This window comes from Oryza brachyantha, chromosome 2 (assembly GCF_000231095.2).
Source record: "Oryza brachyantha chromosome 2, ObraRS2, whole genome shotgun sequence".
Classification (NCBI taxonomy): Eukaryota; Viridiplantae; Streptophyta; class Magnoliopsida; order Poales; family Poaceae; genus Oryza; species Oryza brachyantha.
The window spans coordinates 17,672,446-17,692,587 of record NC_023164.2 but is presented as its reverse complement, the minus strand read 5'-3'; the positions used below and the strand labels follow the sequence as shown (position 1 = coordinate 17,692,587).

The window sequence follows — 20,142 nt, the reverse complement described above, 5'->3', positions numbered from 1 at the left end:
AAGAAACGGAGCCGATTTCATAAATACTTTGTCTTACAAAAAAATATCATAAATTATATTTTTCAAGCTCATCATCTTTTTCGCTCATGCTTAAGCTATTTAAAATTTTGAATTTAATTGACTTTATAGTTTTTTATTGTTTTTTGGCCTTTGTTTTTTATTATAAAACACACATACAAAAAATTAAACTACAAATTATTTTTATCATTAATAAGCGATCCCGCTTATGCTTTTCTAAAAGCAAAACAAAGAGGCTACAAAACTTTCATTTTCTTTCGTCGTAGCAAAAGTAATTAAAAATACCAAACTGTCTAGCCGCATGCCATCCATCATCACTCCACGTCTCCACAAAAGAAACATTATACTTAGGCCATTTCTTTAATGAACCAGTCTAAGCTTGCAGGAAAAAGGGTTTTTTTTTTTTACAACGCAGGAAAAAGGGTTGAAAATTCAACAGACAAGTCACACAGGCACACAGCACGTCCGGTTTTCCAGCTAAGCAACAAACTACTCGTCGGCAAGTGTTCTCACGAAGCGACAAAAAAAAACCCCACCACCAAACCCTCCACCCCACCTCTCACTGACAGCACGTCCCAAAGAGGAAACGGCCCCACCTGTCAGCCACACCGAGCAAACCCGAGCTCACGCTGCAATTTTTAAAACACCAACCACGCGCGCCTTTTTCCCCACGCGGCGGTTATATTCTTTCTTCTTCTAATCTTCTCCCGCAACCGCACGAAATTCTCCTCCCCCCACCTGCTTCCCACTGTTCCAGTTCCATCCCGATGACAAGACGCTCGATGATGATGAGTTGATGACGAAGTGCTGCTGGTATATATTCCGCGTATTATTCTACTAATAATCGGTTAACTAGTACAGTATAGTAGTAATAGTCTCTCTAGCCCCACGACCCCGCCCTCGTCGATCCCATCCCCAATCCCCAAAAGCATCCACACTGACCTCGCCGCGCCGCGCGCGAGATCCCACCGGCCGGCCCGGCGGGAGGAAGGGGTTTTCTTCGTCGGGGTGGGGGTGAAGGTGGAGGTGGAGGTATGGACGCGGCGGCGAAGCTGAAGCGGACCATCTCGAGGCAGCTGTCGTCGGGGGCGGCGAGGGTGTGGCGGCAGCTGTCGCTGGAGCCGGCGGCGCACACGCCGCGGCGGGCGGGGCCTGGTGCGGGGGCGGGGCCGGGGCCGGGGCCGACGAGGTTCAGGCTCGCGAGGCAGTCGTCGCTCGACCCGACGCCGCGGGGGGACGGGGGGGCGGAGGATGGGGCGGGGTCCGGGGCCGGGGCGGCGGCGCTGCTGGCCGTGCCGGAGAACCTGGACGCGACGATGCGGCTGCTGTTCGCGGCGTGCCAGGGGGACGTGGCCGGGGTGGAGGAGCTGCTCAGGGACGGGGTGGACGTCGACAGCATTGACCTCGACGGGCGCACGGCGCTGCACATCGCCGCCTGCGAGGGCCAGGGGGAGGTGGTGCGCATGCTGCTCGACTGGAAGGCCAACATGAACGCCCGCGACCGCTGGGGCAGCACGGTACGACGCCATCCGTCTCGAACTCTCTTTCTCTCCTCCCATTCCTGTTCATGCCTTCATAGTGATCTGTTCTCTGTTATGGAATCTGGACGGAGACTGTTCATGTGGATTGCTGTTGAACTTCAGCTACACCTGTACCTCATCACACGTCGTCGTTGTGCGATCGAACTTTTCCAGTATTCATTTTTTTTCTGCAACTGTCTACAGCGAGCCAGTTTAGACTAATGCAACGCTTTATAAGCGAAATTTAAGGCTTAGCCTATCGAAGTGTATCAATTTGACTGGTTGAGCATTAATGATACGTGCAAGTTCTTATTTTCAGCCAGCGGCAGATGCGAAGCATTACGGGCACTTTGAAGTTTACAATCTTCTAAGAGCAAGAGGAGCAAAAGTTCCGGTACTATATTCAGTTACTTGAACTTCTCCTGGAGTTATTCATGTATCTGCTCTTGCTTGCAGACATATATGAAAAAAAAAATGTCATGTATTTGTTTTGCTTCTTTAGAAACAAAAGAAGACTCCAATGGCAGTTTCAAATCCCAAAGAAGTACCGGAGTATGAGCTGAACCCACTCGAACTCGAGTTCAGAAGAGGAGAAGAAGTTACAAAGGCATGCACTTGTAACTTCCCCTGTTTGCTTTCCACTAATTATTTTCTTCATATTTTTTTTGAGTGAAGTACACCGGCGGTCCTTAAACTTGTCGAGATGTGTTATCTAGGTTCCTATACTCTCAAATTGCACTTTAATGTCCCTAAACTTGATTATGCACCAATTAGTGGTCCAAACCAGCCTCGGGATGACTTTTTAGCCGAGGTGCCATCCAATTTTTTTTTATTTTAGGTGATCTAACTTATATAATTTTTTTTTAACTTTCACAAATATACTTATAACCTAGATCATATCTATTTATACTTATAACATCAATTATTGAGGATATAATATATAAATTAACCGTTAAGATCCCTGTACTTGATGATAATACTTGTAGTATAATAATAGTACACATGAGTTTGTAGGCTTTTTATCCGAAACAACTCAGTTCCTATAAAACTCGCAAGTCTTCAACCACTCTAAATTTTGACCAACACAATACACCAAACGAACATACGTCTCTTTTGTAACTCCTAGCCTTGAAATTAAGTATAAGCGAAATAATTTATTAATGATTAAAAAATTTATGGTTAAAATTTTTATATACATGCTCTTAGCGATCTAAAAGCAAGTGCTAGAAAACAAACTACGATAAAACCCCTAAAATCAACTCTAAATCATTTCACATTTTTGAAGAAAAAACGAAACAACTTATTTACAAAAAAAAATAATTTATAAGTAATTATTTATATACATGTGCATAGCGATTAGAAAAAGTGTTGTTAAATGAATTACAATGAAAGAATCAACTCTAAAAATAAGTGTTACAATTTAAAATTTAGCTTATAAGCAGTTAAGTAAAACTCAAAAAAATAAGAGACAAATATTATTTATTAACATAGGTAAAATTCACTTTTGATCAATTTTACATTTCTGTATGTTATATTTGTGAAAGTTAAAAAATTTTATATAAGTTAGATCACCTAAAATAAAAAAAAATTGGATGCTACGTTGGCTAAAAGGTCATCCCGAGGCTGGTTTGGATCATTGATGGGTGCATAATCGAGTTTAGGGACGTTAAAGTGCAATTTGAGAGTATAGGGACCTAGATGACACACCTCAACAAGTTTGAGGACCGCCAGTACACTTTACTCTATTTTTTTATATTTCTGGTATTTACCAACGTCCGATAAGTGTTACTACCTCCGTTTCATATTGTAACACTTTCTAACCTTGTCTAAATTTATTTATTGATGAATGTATATAATTTATATATGTGGTCTAGATTCATTAGCATCCATATGAATCTAGACAATGCTATAAAATTTTACATTGCGAAACGGAGGGAGTAAGACTTATGATACTTGCAATACTAGATTTATGTTTGGACTTCCAACGAGGACATGATTATTGGACAGTGCTCCACTTCCCACTCCCTATGGGAGCTCAAGTTATATGACAGTTCTTAGCATTTTCAGAACTTGGTTGTTAAATGAAATTTATCTTGTAAATTATGATTATCGTCTTTGGTACTGCATATTCATGCAAATGTACATTTCCATTTTTCAAGATTTTGCACAGAATCTTGACAATCCTACTTGTGATAAAACTTTTTACAGGGTCACTATGTTGCCAAGTGGTACGGATCCAAAGTGTTTGTTAAGATACTTGATAAAGACAGCTTCTCCGACGCCAATAGCATGTATTTAGCTGCCTCCATAAATCTCCGTTGTTTTCTGTCTCATTCTATTGCATGTCTTATGCAATCAACTAGTTACTACCATGATTTATATCTTGTTTTGATGTAAATAAAAACAAACACCCCTCATGCATACCATAATTTTAGCGCATGGATATCTATTATGGATGCATATCCAGAAGTGTGAAATGTTTGTTTTTTGGGGACTGCTATATATTGTGTGTGGAAATCCTATTGCTCAGTGATTTCATGTCCATTTTGTTCACTAAGCTTGATCAACAATCTTTGTTTCCACACAGGAAACAAAGAGTAAATTATATCCTTGTTACCGAATTGCTGCTTATTGATATCTTAAGGGATGTTATTTCATATAATTACTGTGTAACCTAAACTAAAATTAGATTTAAATGATAAACATAGTCTATTTTTTTCCAGACTATAATGGTTTACTTTTTATTTGTTGTTTTCGCTTTTTTTCCTTTTATTTTTCATGCGATGCTTCTAGCTCTAAGTTTTCTTGCTATATCAACTCAGAAATGAATTTAAACATGAGCTTACTTTACTGGAGAAGGCACGCCATCCAAATTTGGTCCAGTTTGTTGGAGCTGTTACACAAAATGTACCAATGATGATTGTTTCGGAGTACCATCAAAAGGTAAGCTGCTGTGATTGATTCAACCTGACAAGGCAATTTGTCCTTTTCCATATTTCTTCAAACCGATAATTTCCTTGGTGCAATGTTGGCAGTTTATGGACTATTTTCACATAAACTTGATAGAATACTATGAGCTTAAGTTACGTGAATAATACACCTCCTGTGTTATCAGTGACTATATCCTCTTTTTTCTGAATCAGGGTGATCTAGCCAGTTATCTTGAAATAAAAGGTCGCTTGCAACCTTATAAAGCTACCAGATTTGCCCTTGACATTGCAAGGTATGGAAGAAGTCATAACCCATAACACCATTCTGTTTTCTTTTTCCTTTTTGTCGAAGTTGTATTTGTCCTGCAATTTTTTTAGTTGCCATGCTAACTCTTTGACTGAAGTGGAGAAGATAATATTCAACACAACATACTTACTCATTTAGAAATAAAATACTAGTATACTACTACGTTGCAGTAGTAGATGAGATAGCTTCTGAATTTTCACTTCAACTTGTTCACTTGTTCAGTATAGTAAAATCAAGCTCATGTCTACTACGCCGAAACCTGCATTTATGTTTTTCTACAAATTGATAGAACTTATCTTTCTTCTCATTTAGGGGATTAAATTATCTCCATGAGTGCAAGCCAGAGCCAATCATCCACGGTAATCTGTCACCAAAGTAAGCTGAATTAAATTTATTTGATCATTTATTGTATTAAATATTTTAAATCATACTGCCTTTCGACTTGTGCACTGTACGTTATGATACTTTGGTAAGGTTGCAGAAGCATTGTGCGGGATGATGAAGGGAAACTTAAAGTGGCAGGCTTTGGTTCACTTAGTCTGATTAAAGTTTCAGAAGATAATACACAAATGGATCAGACGACATCAAAATTTAACAGTATGTTGAACTCCCGTTTGGATTCTACATCCTGAAGTGGCACATTTGTGGTTTATTCCAACTTTAGTTCATGCATATTCTAGTGTCAGAAACTATGGCAGCGACATGTTGTACTACTTAAAAAGTTAAAGTACACCTTAAGGCTTATTCGGTTTGGAGGAATTTCAACCAAAAGGAATAGAAAAAGTGAAGAAATATGAATGTATGACAACACCAATCCATAGAAATTTTTCTAAGAGGTTTGAGTGGATGGAAACTTTCCTATGTTTTCTCTCTATATCTTGTAGGAAGAAAAATGTTCATTTGATTTTTCTATGGTTTATTCCTACAAACCGAATGGTTTTCAAAAGAATTCAATCCTTAGGAATTGGATCATTTGTTTTTTCTTCAAAACGAATAGGTCCTAATATTATTTAAATGGATGCATGATGCATGCATTTTGAGAAAGACATGCTATTACGGTTAAAAGGTTCTAAGCACTCAGCTTTTACTTTATGGTGTTCATCCTTTAGATGAAACATATGCCTTTTGTCCATTTAATTGCCCCCGTTGCAGGTGTATCTGTTCTTTACTGTGAAGTTAAGAATGATTTACTGTATTTTTCTGTATCATTTTAACTGAACTTTCCATAGTTTTAAATAGAGACAGATTGACAGTTTATTACGGCTGTGTGCATCTTTTCATGCAGAGGCCAGGGTTTTTATCCTCTTTTAACTAAAAAAGAGTCATTTTACCACTTCTTTTTATTTTAAAACAATCATTTCGCTACTTGCTACATTCTTTTCACCAGATTATTACTTGGCTTTTGTATGCATGTTTCCCGAATTGTTAAACGATATATTTTTACCAAAAATATATAAGTTTATCGTCTCACATTTTTGAAGTAGATTTTTAACTTTGTAGTATTTAATTCCATCATTTATACTATTAAATAACTATAAAAAATGAGATAATCTTTAATCTTTCATCTACGGAAAGAACACATTAATGTTTCTGTTTTGTACTCAACAATGTTTATTTTCCTAGGTGTATACATCGCTCCTGAGATATACAGAAATGGAACGCTTGACAGAAGTGTAGATGCATTTGCATTTGGTCTAATTCTCTATGAGGTATGCATTAGTATTCAGCTTACATGCAACTGAATAAATTTGTCTATGCTCAAGATTTGTCACACTTGGAATATATTGTAAGAGAAATAAATCCACATCGACGAATTAGTTTTACTGTTACTGATATTTAATTGAACTGGCACCATTCTTAAATGGATGGATTTTTTTCTGAATATATTTTATGGTTCAGATGATTGAAGGAACTCCTGCTTTCCACCCAAAACCACCAGAGGAGGCGGCGAAGATAATTTGTTTGGAGGGTATGAGACCACCGTTCAAGAACAAACCCAAATACTATCCTGATGATTTGAGAGAGTGAGTGAATCTTATTCCATTAGTAACTACTTCATCTGTACTGTATTACCTTGATGGTATCGCAATGAGCTTCGTTTCTTCTCGATCAAATTTCGCATTGGGTGGACTGGGATTGCAAAATTTGCTTCATTTACCCTTTTTTTTCTTCAGCAAGCACAGTGTTCTTTTGAATGCGTAGCTGGATATGTGCCTGTACTTACTCTGTCGTCATGCCATTTTCTTCTCATGGTGGTTCTTTGCATGCAGGCTTATACAGGAGTGCTGGGATCCAACACCTTCCGTCAGGCCGACGTTCGAAGAGATAATCGTACGCCTGAACAAGATATCCGGAAATTGCACTAAGCAGACTCGCTGGAGAGACACTTTTAAGCTACCATGGTACACTGCTCTTCGAGCTCTCAAACTTTAGTTTATCTCCAAACTTTTTTAAAACTTCCTTGTTTCCCTCTAATTGCTCTACCATCAGAATCTGTCTGGTTCTCACGTTTCACCTGATTCAGGAAACAAGCTTCGGAGAGATAGCCTGGATGTCGTCGAGATTTCCCCCCTTTTTGCGTATGTGAGTAAACACGGTGAAAAATGTATCGAGTTGTCGAGGAGATAGTGTTCACTTTTCACGTTTTTTATTCTCCAAAAAAATATGTGTAACTATAATTAGTTCGTTTTTACTTTCTTACGAATTATGTCAAATTTATTTTATTTCAAATGGAATAATGTATTAAGTTTCTGAATGTTCAATACTGTTCTCTGCATTATCACAAGGCCCCTTTTTATTAGTCATATTTCTAAATATTATTAGGACTTCAACACAAATTTAGTGAGCTACGACATCATAGAGTTTCAAAAGGAAGCTCCAACCGATCTCTTTCTAAAGTTTATATGGACATTGACGAAGATCTCTAGTGTGAAAATGGGATTGAGCGGTGGTGTTACTCGATCTTATCCACCTCGTGCCTTCATTTTCCGGTTTCTGTTTGTACTTGTAAGCCTAAAATAAATTGTGAACCTAAAATCTAAAGTAAATTTTAGATTTTTTATCACAGTTTTTTTCAAGTCTTTATTTTCGATCGCTAAGAATATATATAGAAAAAAATTCATTCACAAATTCTATTGCATTTGCAAATGTATCGATTTTCTTTTTCTTTGAAAAAAATGCTACTCCCTCCGTTTCATAATATAAGATGTTTATTGCTTGCAATGTTTGATCATTTGTCTTATTCAAAAAATTATGAAAATATCATTTATTTTGCTTGTGACTTACTTTATTATAAAAAACTTTAAACATGACTTGTTATTTTTTATATTTATACTAAATTTTTAAATAAGATGAATGATCAAACGTTAAAAAAAATCAAACAGGTAAGTAATTTGCTTGTGCCGCATGTTCCCTCGGCACTTCTAAGAGCTTTCCTGGGGCCGTACCCGACGTAGCTGTGTTTTGATTTCCGATCGAACTGTGGGTTCGTTCGTTAGACTTTTCGTCTACGGCCCAGCCCACGCACTAGGTGGCAGCTTGCTCCCTCCCAAACTCCCACAGTCCCAACTCCCAACACGCTTGTCCAACCCTGTTCGCCCCGCATCCTCGCGGATTGGGATTTAGTGACTTTGTATGGCATGGCACGGTGTGACATTGGAGCGATCTGGAGCGTTCAAATTTAATCAAACGGTTAGCTGCGCCGGCCCACCTGCAGCTCCGTTTTCACCCCCCATATTTCCTACTGCCTGACGCCGTCTCGCCCAAATCCTCCGCGCGCTCGCTCAGTCTAGTCCCGCCGCCCGCGCGCACCCGGTCCCGTGGACGTCCCAATCCCACACCGGAGCAAGGCTGCCGGCGGAGGTCCCAATCTTGCTTGGAGCAGGGCTACCGACGCCGAGGAGGTGCAACACGCCAACCAGCCGAGGCCGGGGTGGGGGTGCCTGCCCTGCCATCGCCACCGGATAGGCGGGAGGCAGGCAGACGATTTTACCCAGCTTGTGACAACACCAAGTTGTGATGATGATATTCTCTGTGAAGAAGATTTGTTCTAGTCTTTGCAAGATGGTTAGATGCTTGTGGACAGCATGGTTAGATGGCTTTTGTACAGGATAGTTTCATATTTTTGGACAGGAATGGTTAGATGCCTTTTCGACAGAACTAATTATAGTATTTTGTGGTATCTGTTTAGTATTTGGACAGGGCCAACGATAGTATTTTGTGGCCAAATTGTACAAGTGAATATGACCTACCCTTGGAATAGTTTTCTATATGCTCCACATACTAGTTTGAACGACATGTACGATCCAAAAACTTATCTAACAACATTATCAACTTCTATATGGTTGTTTCCAACTATCTGTGATGCCTGAATGCTCCAAGTTTCAAGTTTATCAACTTCTATATGGTTGTTTATGCTTTCTGTGTTGTCTGAATCCATCCACCAATTATGGGGACATGATGTCAAATTTTTCAGAGAAAAATATCACAGAAGTTACTGATTTATTCATTCATTTAAATTACAGCATACATGAGTCAAATCAATTGTTTTAGCATAATGGAGGGCTTTGCCCTTTGCTAAAAAAACAGCTAAACAGTTGCGAAGACCATCTCCTCCATCAGCACCCCAACGGCCGACCGCCTCCATCGCCACGGGTCACGGTGTTCGCTTCGACGCCACTGATATTAGCCTGATTGTAAGCAGCTAGAACCTGACAACTCCTGTCTTGGATTTCCCTTCAGTTCAAGCTAAACCTGAAAATGATTTTGTCTTAGAAAGTTCAGTTCAGTCACACTTGAAGCAATTGCATAGGCCAATTTTCACATGGTTTATTCTGTTTGAAATGCCATATTGCCATGGATACAAGATAAGCAAGATATATTTCTCATTTCACACAATCAAGACACAATGTACAAAAAAAGAGATGAATTATTTGGAATACAAATTCGGATATTTGTTTGGTACTGTATTGATCAGTATTTTCAACATTTCAGTAGGTATGCCATACCTCTACTAAGCAAACCATCAACACTTTGGATCAAATTACAGTGTGAGAAGTAAAAATAAATCGATACCATACTTTTTAACCTTTGCCCATGGAAGCTGCTATGACTTTGCCATCGCCTGCATCGGCACCCTGACGGGCGGCCGCCTCCATTGCCAGGGCCCCGGTCCCCTCCCCACTAGCGGCGGCAGCTCCCAGCTAGCTTCGGCCTGGCACGGCGGCAACGGCCAGGCGCAGGCGAGGGAGGCAAAGCTGCGGGGTAGTCATCCGGTCCCCTCCCTACTCGCGGCGGCCTGGCGTGGCGACGGTGGCTCCCAACTAGCGGCAGTGGCCTGGTACGAGAGAGGAAGGCGATGTGGCGAGGTGGCGATGCGACCACGGGGGAGCGCGTGCGGGGGATTTGGCCAGTCCCTCCTCACTCGCGGTAGCCTGGCGCCTCTTCGGCCTAGCGTCGCGGTGGCTGGCACGAGCGAGGTGGCGATGCGACGACGGGAGCATACGTGAGGGGGATTTGGGCGAGACGGCGTCGGGCGGCATAAAACGGAGGGGGATGAAAACGGAGCCTGCAGGTGGGCTAGCGCAGCGGACCGTTCGATTAGATTTGAATGCTCCAGATCGCTCCCATGCCACACCGTGCCATGCCATAACAAAGTCACTGAATCCCAATCCCATCCTCTCATCGATGCACGTAGCGTGACTGCGCGAACCGTGATATTACGATTAGCCGCCTGTTGCGACTTTTTTTTTCTTCTTCTTCTTTCTCTCCTGTGAACATTTCTTCTCCCCTACTAGCCTCTCTCTCGCACGCGGCAAAGCCTGCACTTTTTTTTTTCTGTTATCTTTTACTATTTTCTTTCTTCCTTAACACGCCCGAGCCCTCCTCCAAGTACCCAGCGGCTGCTGGTCTCTCCTCTCTGGTTCCCCCCTCCACCCACTCCTCCAAAAACCCTAACCCCTCGACGCACGCAGCTCGACGGCTCGGCCGGGGACGGCGGCGCGCCCCTCGCCCGGTGAGCCACTTCACTCCGCCTCGCTCGAGACGATCCCCGGCCGTGTTTCCTTTCACTCTGGGGTTTCTGCTGGGGGGTTTTCCGTTTGAGGCGCGAGTAGGGTTCTCCCGTGGGGTTTTGCTTTTTCCTGGGGATTTGTTTCGGCTTCCGCGGCCGTTCGGCGGAGTGGATCGGGGGCCAGTGAGCTCGCTCTCTGCCCATCGATTTCGCGTGTTTTTTTTTTTGGGGGGGGGGGGGGGCGATTTTGCGGTGACCATTTCAGGGTTGATTTGGCAGTGTTGATCAACCCAAACGAACTAGTGTTATTTTATTTTATTCGCATGATGTGATGTAGTAGTGGTACACTGGTACTCTAAGCGGCGTGTGTTCGGATTATCTCTGAATTGTTGGTTCTCTGTAGTTACCAGAGCTGTATCTTCCCCTTTGTTTGCCTACACAGGACTGGTGAAATTAGTGTACTTGATTATACTCGGGCTCTGTATCTGTTGAATTTTAGCAGCATGTGTAGCTGATACCAGTTTGTGCAAGTAATTTACTTGTCTGTTAGGTTCGATGAATTGATTCCTACATCAGTTCTTACGTTCATTGGGTTCTAGCAAACTTATTGAGTTAAACTATCATTTCGGTACACTCCGCATTATTTTGGGGATCTCCGGGTAATCCTTATTTCATTGTTGAAACCAGTAAAATGCAGGGAACTCGGCGAGGGTAGCAAAATTTATTTAAACATGTAGCTAAAATGCTTGAAATGGATGTTATTCTAGCTTTCTTTGTTATCTGTGCTGCTTCTCCCCCCTTGTGTGGATAACCCACACATTTATGCTTATGGGTGGTGAATTGTATTATTTCAGGGTTTATCCGAAAGGAATGACCTTGGCCTTTTAATTGGAAAGGTGAGAATCAATCAAGTATGGCTTCAAGGGCAATCATCAGAAGAAGAAAGTATCTATGGGACCATATTAACAAACCTACCCCTTTCTCTACTTTCCAATATGGGAGATCTGGTTCTGAGGATGAGCCAAGAATTGCACAGCGATATCCTGAGCAAAGCTCTGGGGACTTCAAATGGGAGAAAGGGCAGTATGGCATGAATTTGATAAAGAGAGATCTACTAGGCCTTGGTAATGGGATTCTGAGGCAACCTCTATCTGGCTATGAAATCAGAAAGAAGGAAATTGGGTTTCCAGCGGGAGCTAGATATTTGCTGCAGTCAGTCCGCACAGCCTCAACTGCAACTGCTGGGCAACCTAAGTTGGATATTGAAGATGAACAGAGTGAGGAGCAGAAACAGAGCAAAAGAAAAAAGGAGGCATCCCCAGAAGAATGTGATCAGGCTGTGGAAGGCCTAAGCAGTGCAAAAGCTAAAGCCAAAGCCAAGCAGGTGCAAGAATCTCTAAAGGCTGGACAATCGATTGTACAAAAATTCTGGGCACGGCTTCTTGGTATTGGCCCTGCTCTCCGGGCTGTTGCTTCGATGAGCAGGTCAGTTCCTTTTCTTTGCACTCCAGCACATAATTTTAAGACAAGGATATTTGTTTCCCCTTTTCCTTTCCTTATTGACATATGTTTTTTTTTCTCTGTTTGTTAAGAGCTGACTGGGCTGCAAAGCTGAAGCACTGGAAGGATGAATTTGTGTCAACGCTGCAGCATTACTGGTTAGGAACAAAGCTGCTCTGGGCAGATGTTAGGATATCATCAAGATTACTGGTGAAACTTGCTGGTGGAAAGAGCCTTTCAAGAAGAGAGAGGCAACAGCTGACCCGTACAACAGCAGATATATTCAGGCTGGTACCTTTTGCTGTGTTCATCATTGTTCCATTCATGGAGTTCTTACTGCCGGTGTTCCTCAAATTATTTCCAAATATGCTCCCCTCAACTTTCCAAGATAAGATGAAAGAAGAGGTATGTGATTGTAACCACCTGACTTGCATAATATGCCACTGATACTTTTCTAATGCATGTGTACTATCATTATGGTAACACATCAATGGGAGGTGGTTATGCATCTTCTGTGTTTTCTAGTCATGAGAGATTTTTGCAGTTTAAATTGGCTTCTTGTACCACCTATAATATTGGCGTGCAAATAGATTGGTTTAAAGATGCAGTTCACATACCTGTGCAGGAAGCATTGAAAAGGAAACTGAAAGCAAGAATGGAGTATGCCAAGTTTTTGCAAGATACTGCAAAAGAAATGGCAAAGGAAGTTCAAACATCACGTAGTGGAGAAATAAAACAGACAGCTGAAGATCTCGATGAATTTTTGAACAAGGTAAGGTCTATATATCTGCTATTTGTCACTAGAAGTTTAGATGATTTTCTGAATTTATTTCTTGCATAATTTACTTCAAATGGTAGGTCAGGAGAGGTGAAAACGTCTCAAATGATGAAATCTTGAACTTTGCGAAGTTGTTTAATGATGAGCTGACTTTGGATAACATGAGCAGGTTACCCATTTTTAATATCCTTGTAGGTTCATTATCACAATTACACTAGAGCTGATTGCTGATTGATATTTCTTTTTCAATTTTCCTGCAGGCCACGCTTGGTAAATATGTGCAAATATATGGGTATCCGACCTTTCGGGACTGACCACTACTTGAGGTTCATGCTTCGCAAAAAACTGCAAGAGTAAGTACTTTGAGAAGATTCTATGACATGTATGAAAATATTCATCTAAACAATTGAAGCGCCGATTAGTTTGCATATTTGGCGTCTTAAGTCTGTTGTACATAAATAAAACTGGAAGTTTGGAATGGTCAATTTTAAAATACAGTAAGTGATAAATACCTGGGGTAATGCTTGTTGCTAACCTTCTCTCATAAAGCTTATCAGACAACCATCAGATTGTCACACTGAGTTATTTTTGCAATCTTTTAGTAATGTAGTCTCTATCATAATTACATAATATGAATACAAAAGGAGGTAGGTTAACTGCAAATTGTAAAACAAATTAGTGATTTCAAGCAAAAGTCTGCAGCACCTAATTCATATACAAAGAGAAAATAAACAGTATTTCTTTTTCTTTTTCTTTTTGCTGAACATTCAATTTAATCTTAGTGAACACCAGAATATTTAGATCTCTTCACCTAAGTGTCTGCAGAATACATAAGTTTTGAACAGTTTTTAGGGTTTAGCAACTATGTTTATTTGATGTATAGATAAGATCAACACACTGGTTGTTTTGCTATTTATCTTGCTGCTGTTTGCGTTTACTTCAATGCTGTGCATTTTCATAGTAGTAATAGGGCAAAGTATCTCGTTCTTGTTTGTAATGATATTCTTCTGTATGTAGCATTAAGAATGATGATAAAATGATTCAAGCTGAGGGTGTTGAGTCTCTCTCTGAAGAAGAACTTCGGCAAGCCTGCCGTGAACGTGGTCACCTAGGTTTGTTGTCAACAGAAGAAATGCGCCAACAGGTTATTTTGCATCATTTTTGATATACACTTATCCACACAATTTATTCACTTTTTTACTTGTTGGAATTATTTGTTACTCCCTCTATCTATATGCCACTCAAGGCATTTATTCTTTTTTCAGATCATATGCCATTCTTCCTTCTAGGACGGATTAGTTCGTATTAATTTTCCATCCATTCTCCTTCATTAATCCAAACAGAAACAACATATTTGTAAATGATGATATCTGATGAACATGTGTGATGTGTCTAGGGTAAACTTTGGTCATTTTTAACACAACTTTGATTATTGTACCAAGAATGACTTGTGATACAAAGTATTCATTTTTGTGTTTCTATATATTAGAACCATACACCATCAATTTTCATGGCGGGTCTATAGTTTTGTTCTACAAAAAAATATATGTTTGTTCCATGCAAAATTATTTGTTGTAGTTGTCATTATCTCATTCTTTCTTAAGATTCAAATAGCACCTAGCCTCCACAGTTCCACCTTGAATTGAACACATAAAAAGCTTGATCTATTTCCTTATTGTTGTGTGTTACAAAAACCAACTGCTACATCGGAATCGAATATTATTCTAAGCTAGTTATTTTGCTTCCTGTCCAGCTCCGAGACTGGTTGGATCTCTCCCTTAATCATGCCGTGCCATCCTCTCTTCTCATACTTTCAAGGTAACATTTATTGATATCATATATTTCTCATTTGCTATGCTATTACTGTTCCATCTGTTCGCGCTTGATTCTAACTCATTTGGTGATGTTGTTAGAGCTTTCACTGTATCTGGGAAAATGAAACCTGAGGAGGCTGTCGTAGCAACCTTATCTTCTCTACCAGATGAAGTCGTGGATACAGTTGGGACAGTATTGCCATCTGAAGATTCGGTTTCTGAGAGGAGGAGAAAATTGGAATTCCTTGAGATGCAGGAAGAACTTATCAAGGTGATGTATAAATAATATGGGCCTTTGTTTACATATGGAAGATATTTTATTTTGCTTCTGATTAAACTGTTATACTTGGGGCATTTATGAGATCAGTAAATAACTTTGGTAGTACAGATGATAAGTCGATAGAGAACTGCCCTCCATTAAAAATGCTCCCTGTAATCCTGTATTTACTCTTTATGTACTGTATCTTAGTTTAATTAAGTTGTATATGACCTAGTTCAGAAACACATCCATTTATAGGACAACCCGTGATCACATGCTCTCTGCATTTCAGATTCTGATGTGTGAATGTTAGGGTAGTGTATTAGTATCACATGTCCTGTTGTGCCCTTGCTAGCCCTCCTTCTTGAACCTCAATACCTCATAGGATCTGTTCATTTCCTCTCGGTAGTGCATATATAGAAAACTGTACATGGTTTATGCTATTCCATGGTAAAACAATAAGGTGTTTGGATAAAAAATAATTTGAACTGTTCTTATGAGTGTGAATCACACATTCACACGTAAGGATGGTGAAAAAAGAGTATTGGAGTAAACACCATGTATACCATAGTGCCTTCATCTAAATTGTGATGCACGAACTGATTCTTATCTCAGTGTGTTTGCACACGTACCAAAGACTGCAGTTTCTGTTTATGTGCTCGTACTAAGAAGTTTGGAGGAGTCGTTACAAATTTGAGCACTTTCTGTTCCACAGACTTATATATATCAGTTGCATAGTCAATCCATAGGATGTAAATATTATCGTGATGTGGCATATGCTGTATTTTCACATAGCTCTGGAGGACGATAAGTTTGCTGATGAAATCAACTTCAGTTCACTATTATTTAAGGAACAATTTTTTCCTGAGTTGGATTACTTTACTTTCAACAATCAACACAATACTGCTAGAAGTACGACTAAACTGTATCCTAATTAGTTTATGTTCAGCATGATACTGCTAGACCAAATTGTACCCAATTGTTCTATCTAGCATTGAACTGTTAATGATTTTTGATATGAAAATATTCAGGAGGAAGAGAAAAAGAAAGAGAAAGAAGAAAAGGCAAAACAAGAGAAAGAAGAAAAAGCGAAGCAAGAGAAACAAGAAACGGGCAAACTCAAAGAACCAAAGGCTGCTGAAGAAGATTTGGCTTTGAAGGAAATGATTGACCCCACTGCCAGGGAAGAAGAAGAACTGAGGAAAGCGAATCAGCACGATAAGGAACAACTCTGTAATATTAGTCGAGCACTGGCCGTACTGGCATCTGCATCGGTATGGTCCTTGATTCCTAGTTACTCTATACATTCTTTTGGTAGTATCCCTATAATCCTAGAAAACTACTACTACCTCCATCCCGTAGTATAAGGGATTTTGGCAGTAGACATAGCGAAAATCCCTTATATTATGGGATGGAGGTTGTACTTTTTATATCATTGAAAATAATTATGAGCATTGAGCGGTTTTTCTAACTTATGTTGCAGTCTGTTAGCAAGGAGCGTCAGGAATTCCTAAGCCTTGTAAACAAAGAGGTATGATGTGAACTTGTGCAGTGATATTAGATTGCAAATTATTCATGCAGTTATCTTCCATTTTTGTTCCAAATTTGTGGGGAGGTTTAATATTTCTTGGTCTTTGTCGACAGATTGAACTGTATAACTCTATGCTTGAAAAGGAGGGTACAGAAGGTGAAGAGGAAGCTAAGAAAGCATACATGGCTGCTAGAGAGGAGTCGGACAAGGCAGATGAGGTTGCTGAAGAAGAAAAGGTTTCATCGGCGCTGATTGAGAAGGTACAAATTATTTCATCATGCATGCAAATCCATAGTTTACCATGGTTACTGAAATCAGCACTCCCTCGCCCCAACTAATATGGTATATTAGCTTTAAATTGCTGTTTGAAAGTATGAGCGCATGCAAATCCTAAAGGGATAAATACAAAGTCATCCGACACTTTTGATTTATCATTTTCTGATATTTTTTCCTCCATTTGTTGCATCTGCATGATCGTATTCCCCCTTCATATGTTAGCCTGAGAACAAAACACTAAGCTAACATGAACTGCGTTGTACTCCAGCTGATTGCTGGTAGTACAAAATTCAGAATAAGATGCCAGCACTTACTCTGAAATCTCTACTCTTCTCTTGCTTTTTTTTTACCATGTTACATGTTATATACTATCGTGTCGCATGACTGGTACTTGTGTGACTTTTCTTCACCTCTCAATGCTTGAGAAATTTCTCTAAGGAACTACCATTGCTGATCTATACATTTGTGATTTACTGATTAGTTGTTGACACTTCAATCTTTCTGTAATTTAGGTTGATGCTATGCTCCAGAAATTAGAAAAGGAGATTGATGATGTGGATGCACAAATTGGAAACCGATGGCAAATTCTTGATAGGTATGTCCCTTGGTGTGTACTGAATTTGTTTCTGTGACGTGTTAGCTTGTGTGTAATGCTGTTTCACATCTATTGGTTTTTTATTACATGCTCTTTCTAAAATAGTTAATGTCAATTTCCCCCTATTATGATAATATTGATGTGCAGCACATTTACTTGCCATCTCTTACCACAATTTATCTACAATACAAGTGATTTTAAACTTAGAAACCAATTCAATCGTCTATAGCTGTATGAAAATCATAGTTATAGAATAATTGGGCTAATTAATGTGCCTCCCTCAATACAAGAAATATGTCAGGCATGCTCCCCTAACCAAGAAAAAATATGTTTTGGCAATTAAATTTGTTTGCACAGACACTTCTGGATAATATGGGAAGCTTGATGTTTACTTGATTTGTAGCAAAGAAATCATGGACCAAGATATCAGGTTGCACTTAGAACACCTTTCACCAACACGGGGATTTTGTTTGCAGAGATCACGATGGCAAGGTGACTCCTGAGGAGGTGGCGGCAGCAGCAGCTTATCTGAAGGATACGATAGGGAAGGAAGGCGTCCAAGAGCTTATCAGCAACCTCTCTAAAGACAAAGGTCCTTAATGCTCTATAATTCGATGTTCTGCTGATGATAGTGCACAATTGTTCGCACTGTTTCCTAACTGGTCTTCCGGTTTATTTTTGGTATGCTACAGAAGGGAAGATCCTCGTGGAAGACATTGTGAAGCTGGCATCACAAACAGATGAAAACAATGAAGATGAGGAAGAAGCACGACAGTAAATGGAAATGCGTCTGGAAGCTTTTGGCCTGTTAAGATTGATAAGTTTATCATTTCAGTTGAGGCGAAACCTTTCTAGTATCTCAAACCATTTCATGGTTGTGCCGTGTGTAAATCAAAAGCGAGGCAGCCATTCAATTTTTGTGCATCTCTTCCCTGAGTAGACTTGGACAGTGGCCCGTGATTCGCCAAGGAAGCTTGCTGTAAAAAGATGTAGACACCCATATAGTTAGGCTCAGGTGCTGTGGATCGGCAGGTAAATCGCAACCGAAATTTCAACTGGTTGCTGTGGAGGTGGAAATACAGATTGGCTGGATTTGGATGCTACCCACTAGTAAGGAAATCTTAAATGATTTAAGTTAAATATATTTCGAACCTTGGATATCAGTTATATGTATGCTTAGTTCAGTATATGATTTTGTCTATGGTCTTCAATTACACTGCAGCTGCCTGCCCTCCCTACCAGGCCATGCAAATCGTGCCGTTCTGGGATCCATCATCCATGGTTAGTAACTTAGTAGAGTATAGCTCATTCGGGCGCTGGGCGGAGGTGTGAAAATGGTCACGGGAATTTCCACACGAGTGATCGAGTGTCATTTCTGCAACTGTTCCTTTTCCGACCGTTTTTTTATTTAAGGAATATACAGATTTTTTTTTTTAAAAAATCTGCCAGCATCGTATTCTATGTCAATGCTAAATAGTTAATTAAGTAGGTATACGTGATCCCTGATCGATAGAGCACCGTTTTGTAGACATAATACCGATTCTGATCATTTCCACCCGCGCTTTGCAAGAGCAAGGATTTGCTGGAGCAATCAGAGGTCAGCAGGAGGGTATTGGAATAAGTTCACTTTGGATCTCTCTCAAGTTGTCATGAAGTATCAAAATCATTCCTCAACCGCAATATCGGAAATGTTGGACCTCGAAGTTACGAAAACCGTTCAAATGAGTCCTTTGGCAGTATTGGAGGGTGGTTTTGTTGACATAGTATCCCAGTCAGCAAAAAAATATATTAAAAAATTTATGGGATATACCTGTCGGTTGACAGGTCAGAAAAAAGTACTCAATAAAATATAGGGTCCACCTGTTAGCCTAATAAGAAAATAAAAAAATCTCCTCTCTCCCTTCCCCATGGAGGCCGGTGGCTGGAGCGCAGGTGGCGGCAACAGGCGAGGGCGCGGGCGGCTCGGGCGCGGGACGGCGAGATCGCTCGGGCTGGACCCGGTGACGATCGCGTCGGTGTTCTCGGCGGCGGTGCACGTCGGTGAGAAGCAGGTGGAGGGCGAGGACTGCTTCGCGCTGCAGCTGGACGTGGGGCCGTCGATACTGTCGACGTGGAGCGACGACGCAGTGGAGGTGATCCGGCACGGCATGACAGGCTACTTCAGCCAGCGGAGCGACCTCCTCGCCCGCCTAGAGGACTCGCAGCTCACCCACAGCCAGGCCCTGGAGGCACCAGCCATATACTGGAAGACCACTATCGCGTCCAGCGTTGCTAACTACCGCACCGTCGACGGCGACGCCGTCGTCGCGCCCGACAGATCCATCGCCCCCTGGCGCGCTTCGGCTGCCGCCGTCGCCTGCCCTGCCCTCCCGCCGGCCATCGCCCGCCACCACCGCGTGCGTCGGCTGCTGCCCTCCCGCGCCGCCAGCTCGGCCGCCCTCGCACTCCCGCACCGCCCACTGCCGACTGCCACCGCCCCCGCCCTCCCACGCCGACCGATGCGTGTGTCGGCTACCGCCTTCCCACGCCGCCAGCCCGGCCGCCACAGCCCCCGCCCTCCCGCGTCGGCCGCTGCCCGCCGTCCCTGCCAGCCTAACCGCCCCA

The 20,142-nt window shown here is 41.2% G+C and overlaps 2 protein-coding genes across 2 annotated transcripts; both read left to right on the top strand.

The window, feature by feature from the left end:
* Positions 1–726: 726 nt before the first annotated feature.
* LOC102716282 (integrin-linked protein kinase 1-like) lies at positions 727–7,372 on the top strand. Its single transcript, XM_040521241.1, has 12 exons — positions 727–1,535; positions 1,858–1,932; positions 2,041–2,145; positions 3,747–3,829; positions 4,361–4,481; positions 4,682–4,761; positions 5,088–5,150; positions 5,257–5,372; positions 6,399–6,484; positions 6,675–6,799; positions 7,046–7,177; positions 7,300–7,372. The coding sequence occupies exons 1-12, from the start codon at positions 1,053–1,055 to the stop codon at positions 7,319–7,321; spliced, it is 1,491 nt and encodes a 496-aa protein (XP_040377175.1). The 5' UTR covers positions 727–1,052; the 3' UTR covers positions 7,322–7,372.
* Positions 7,373–10,668: 3,296 nt separating this feature from the next.
* Positions 10,669–18,745, top strand: LOC102715169 (mitochondrial proton/calcium exchanger protein-like). Its single transcript, XM_006664839.3, has 15 exons — positions 10,669–10,788; positions 11,640–12,270; positions 12,378–12,690; positions 12,911–13,057; positions 13,144–13,232; positions 13,324–13,416; positions 14,081–14,207; positions 14,817–14,881; positions 14,977–15,148; positions 16,168–16,410; positions 16,620–16,667; positions 16,781–16,927; positions 17,456–17,538; positions 18,015–18,130; positions 18,231–18,745. The coding sequence occupies exons 2-15, from the start codon at positions 11,699–11,701 to the stop codon at positions 18,314–18,316; spliced, it is 2,301 nt and encodes a 766-aa protein (XP_006664902.2). The 5' UTR covers positions 10,669–10,788; positions 11,640–11,698; the 3' UTR covers positions 18,317–18,745.
* The last annotated feature ends 1,397 nt before the right edge of the window (positions 18,746–20,142 follow it).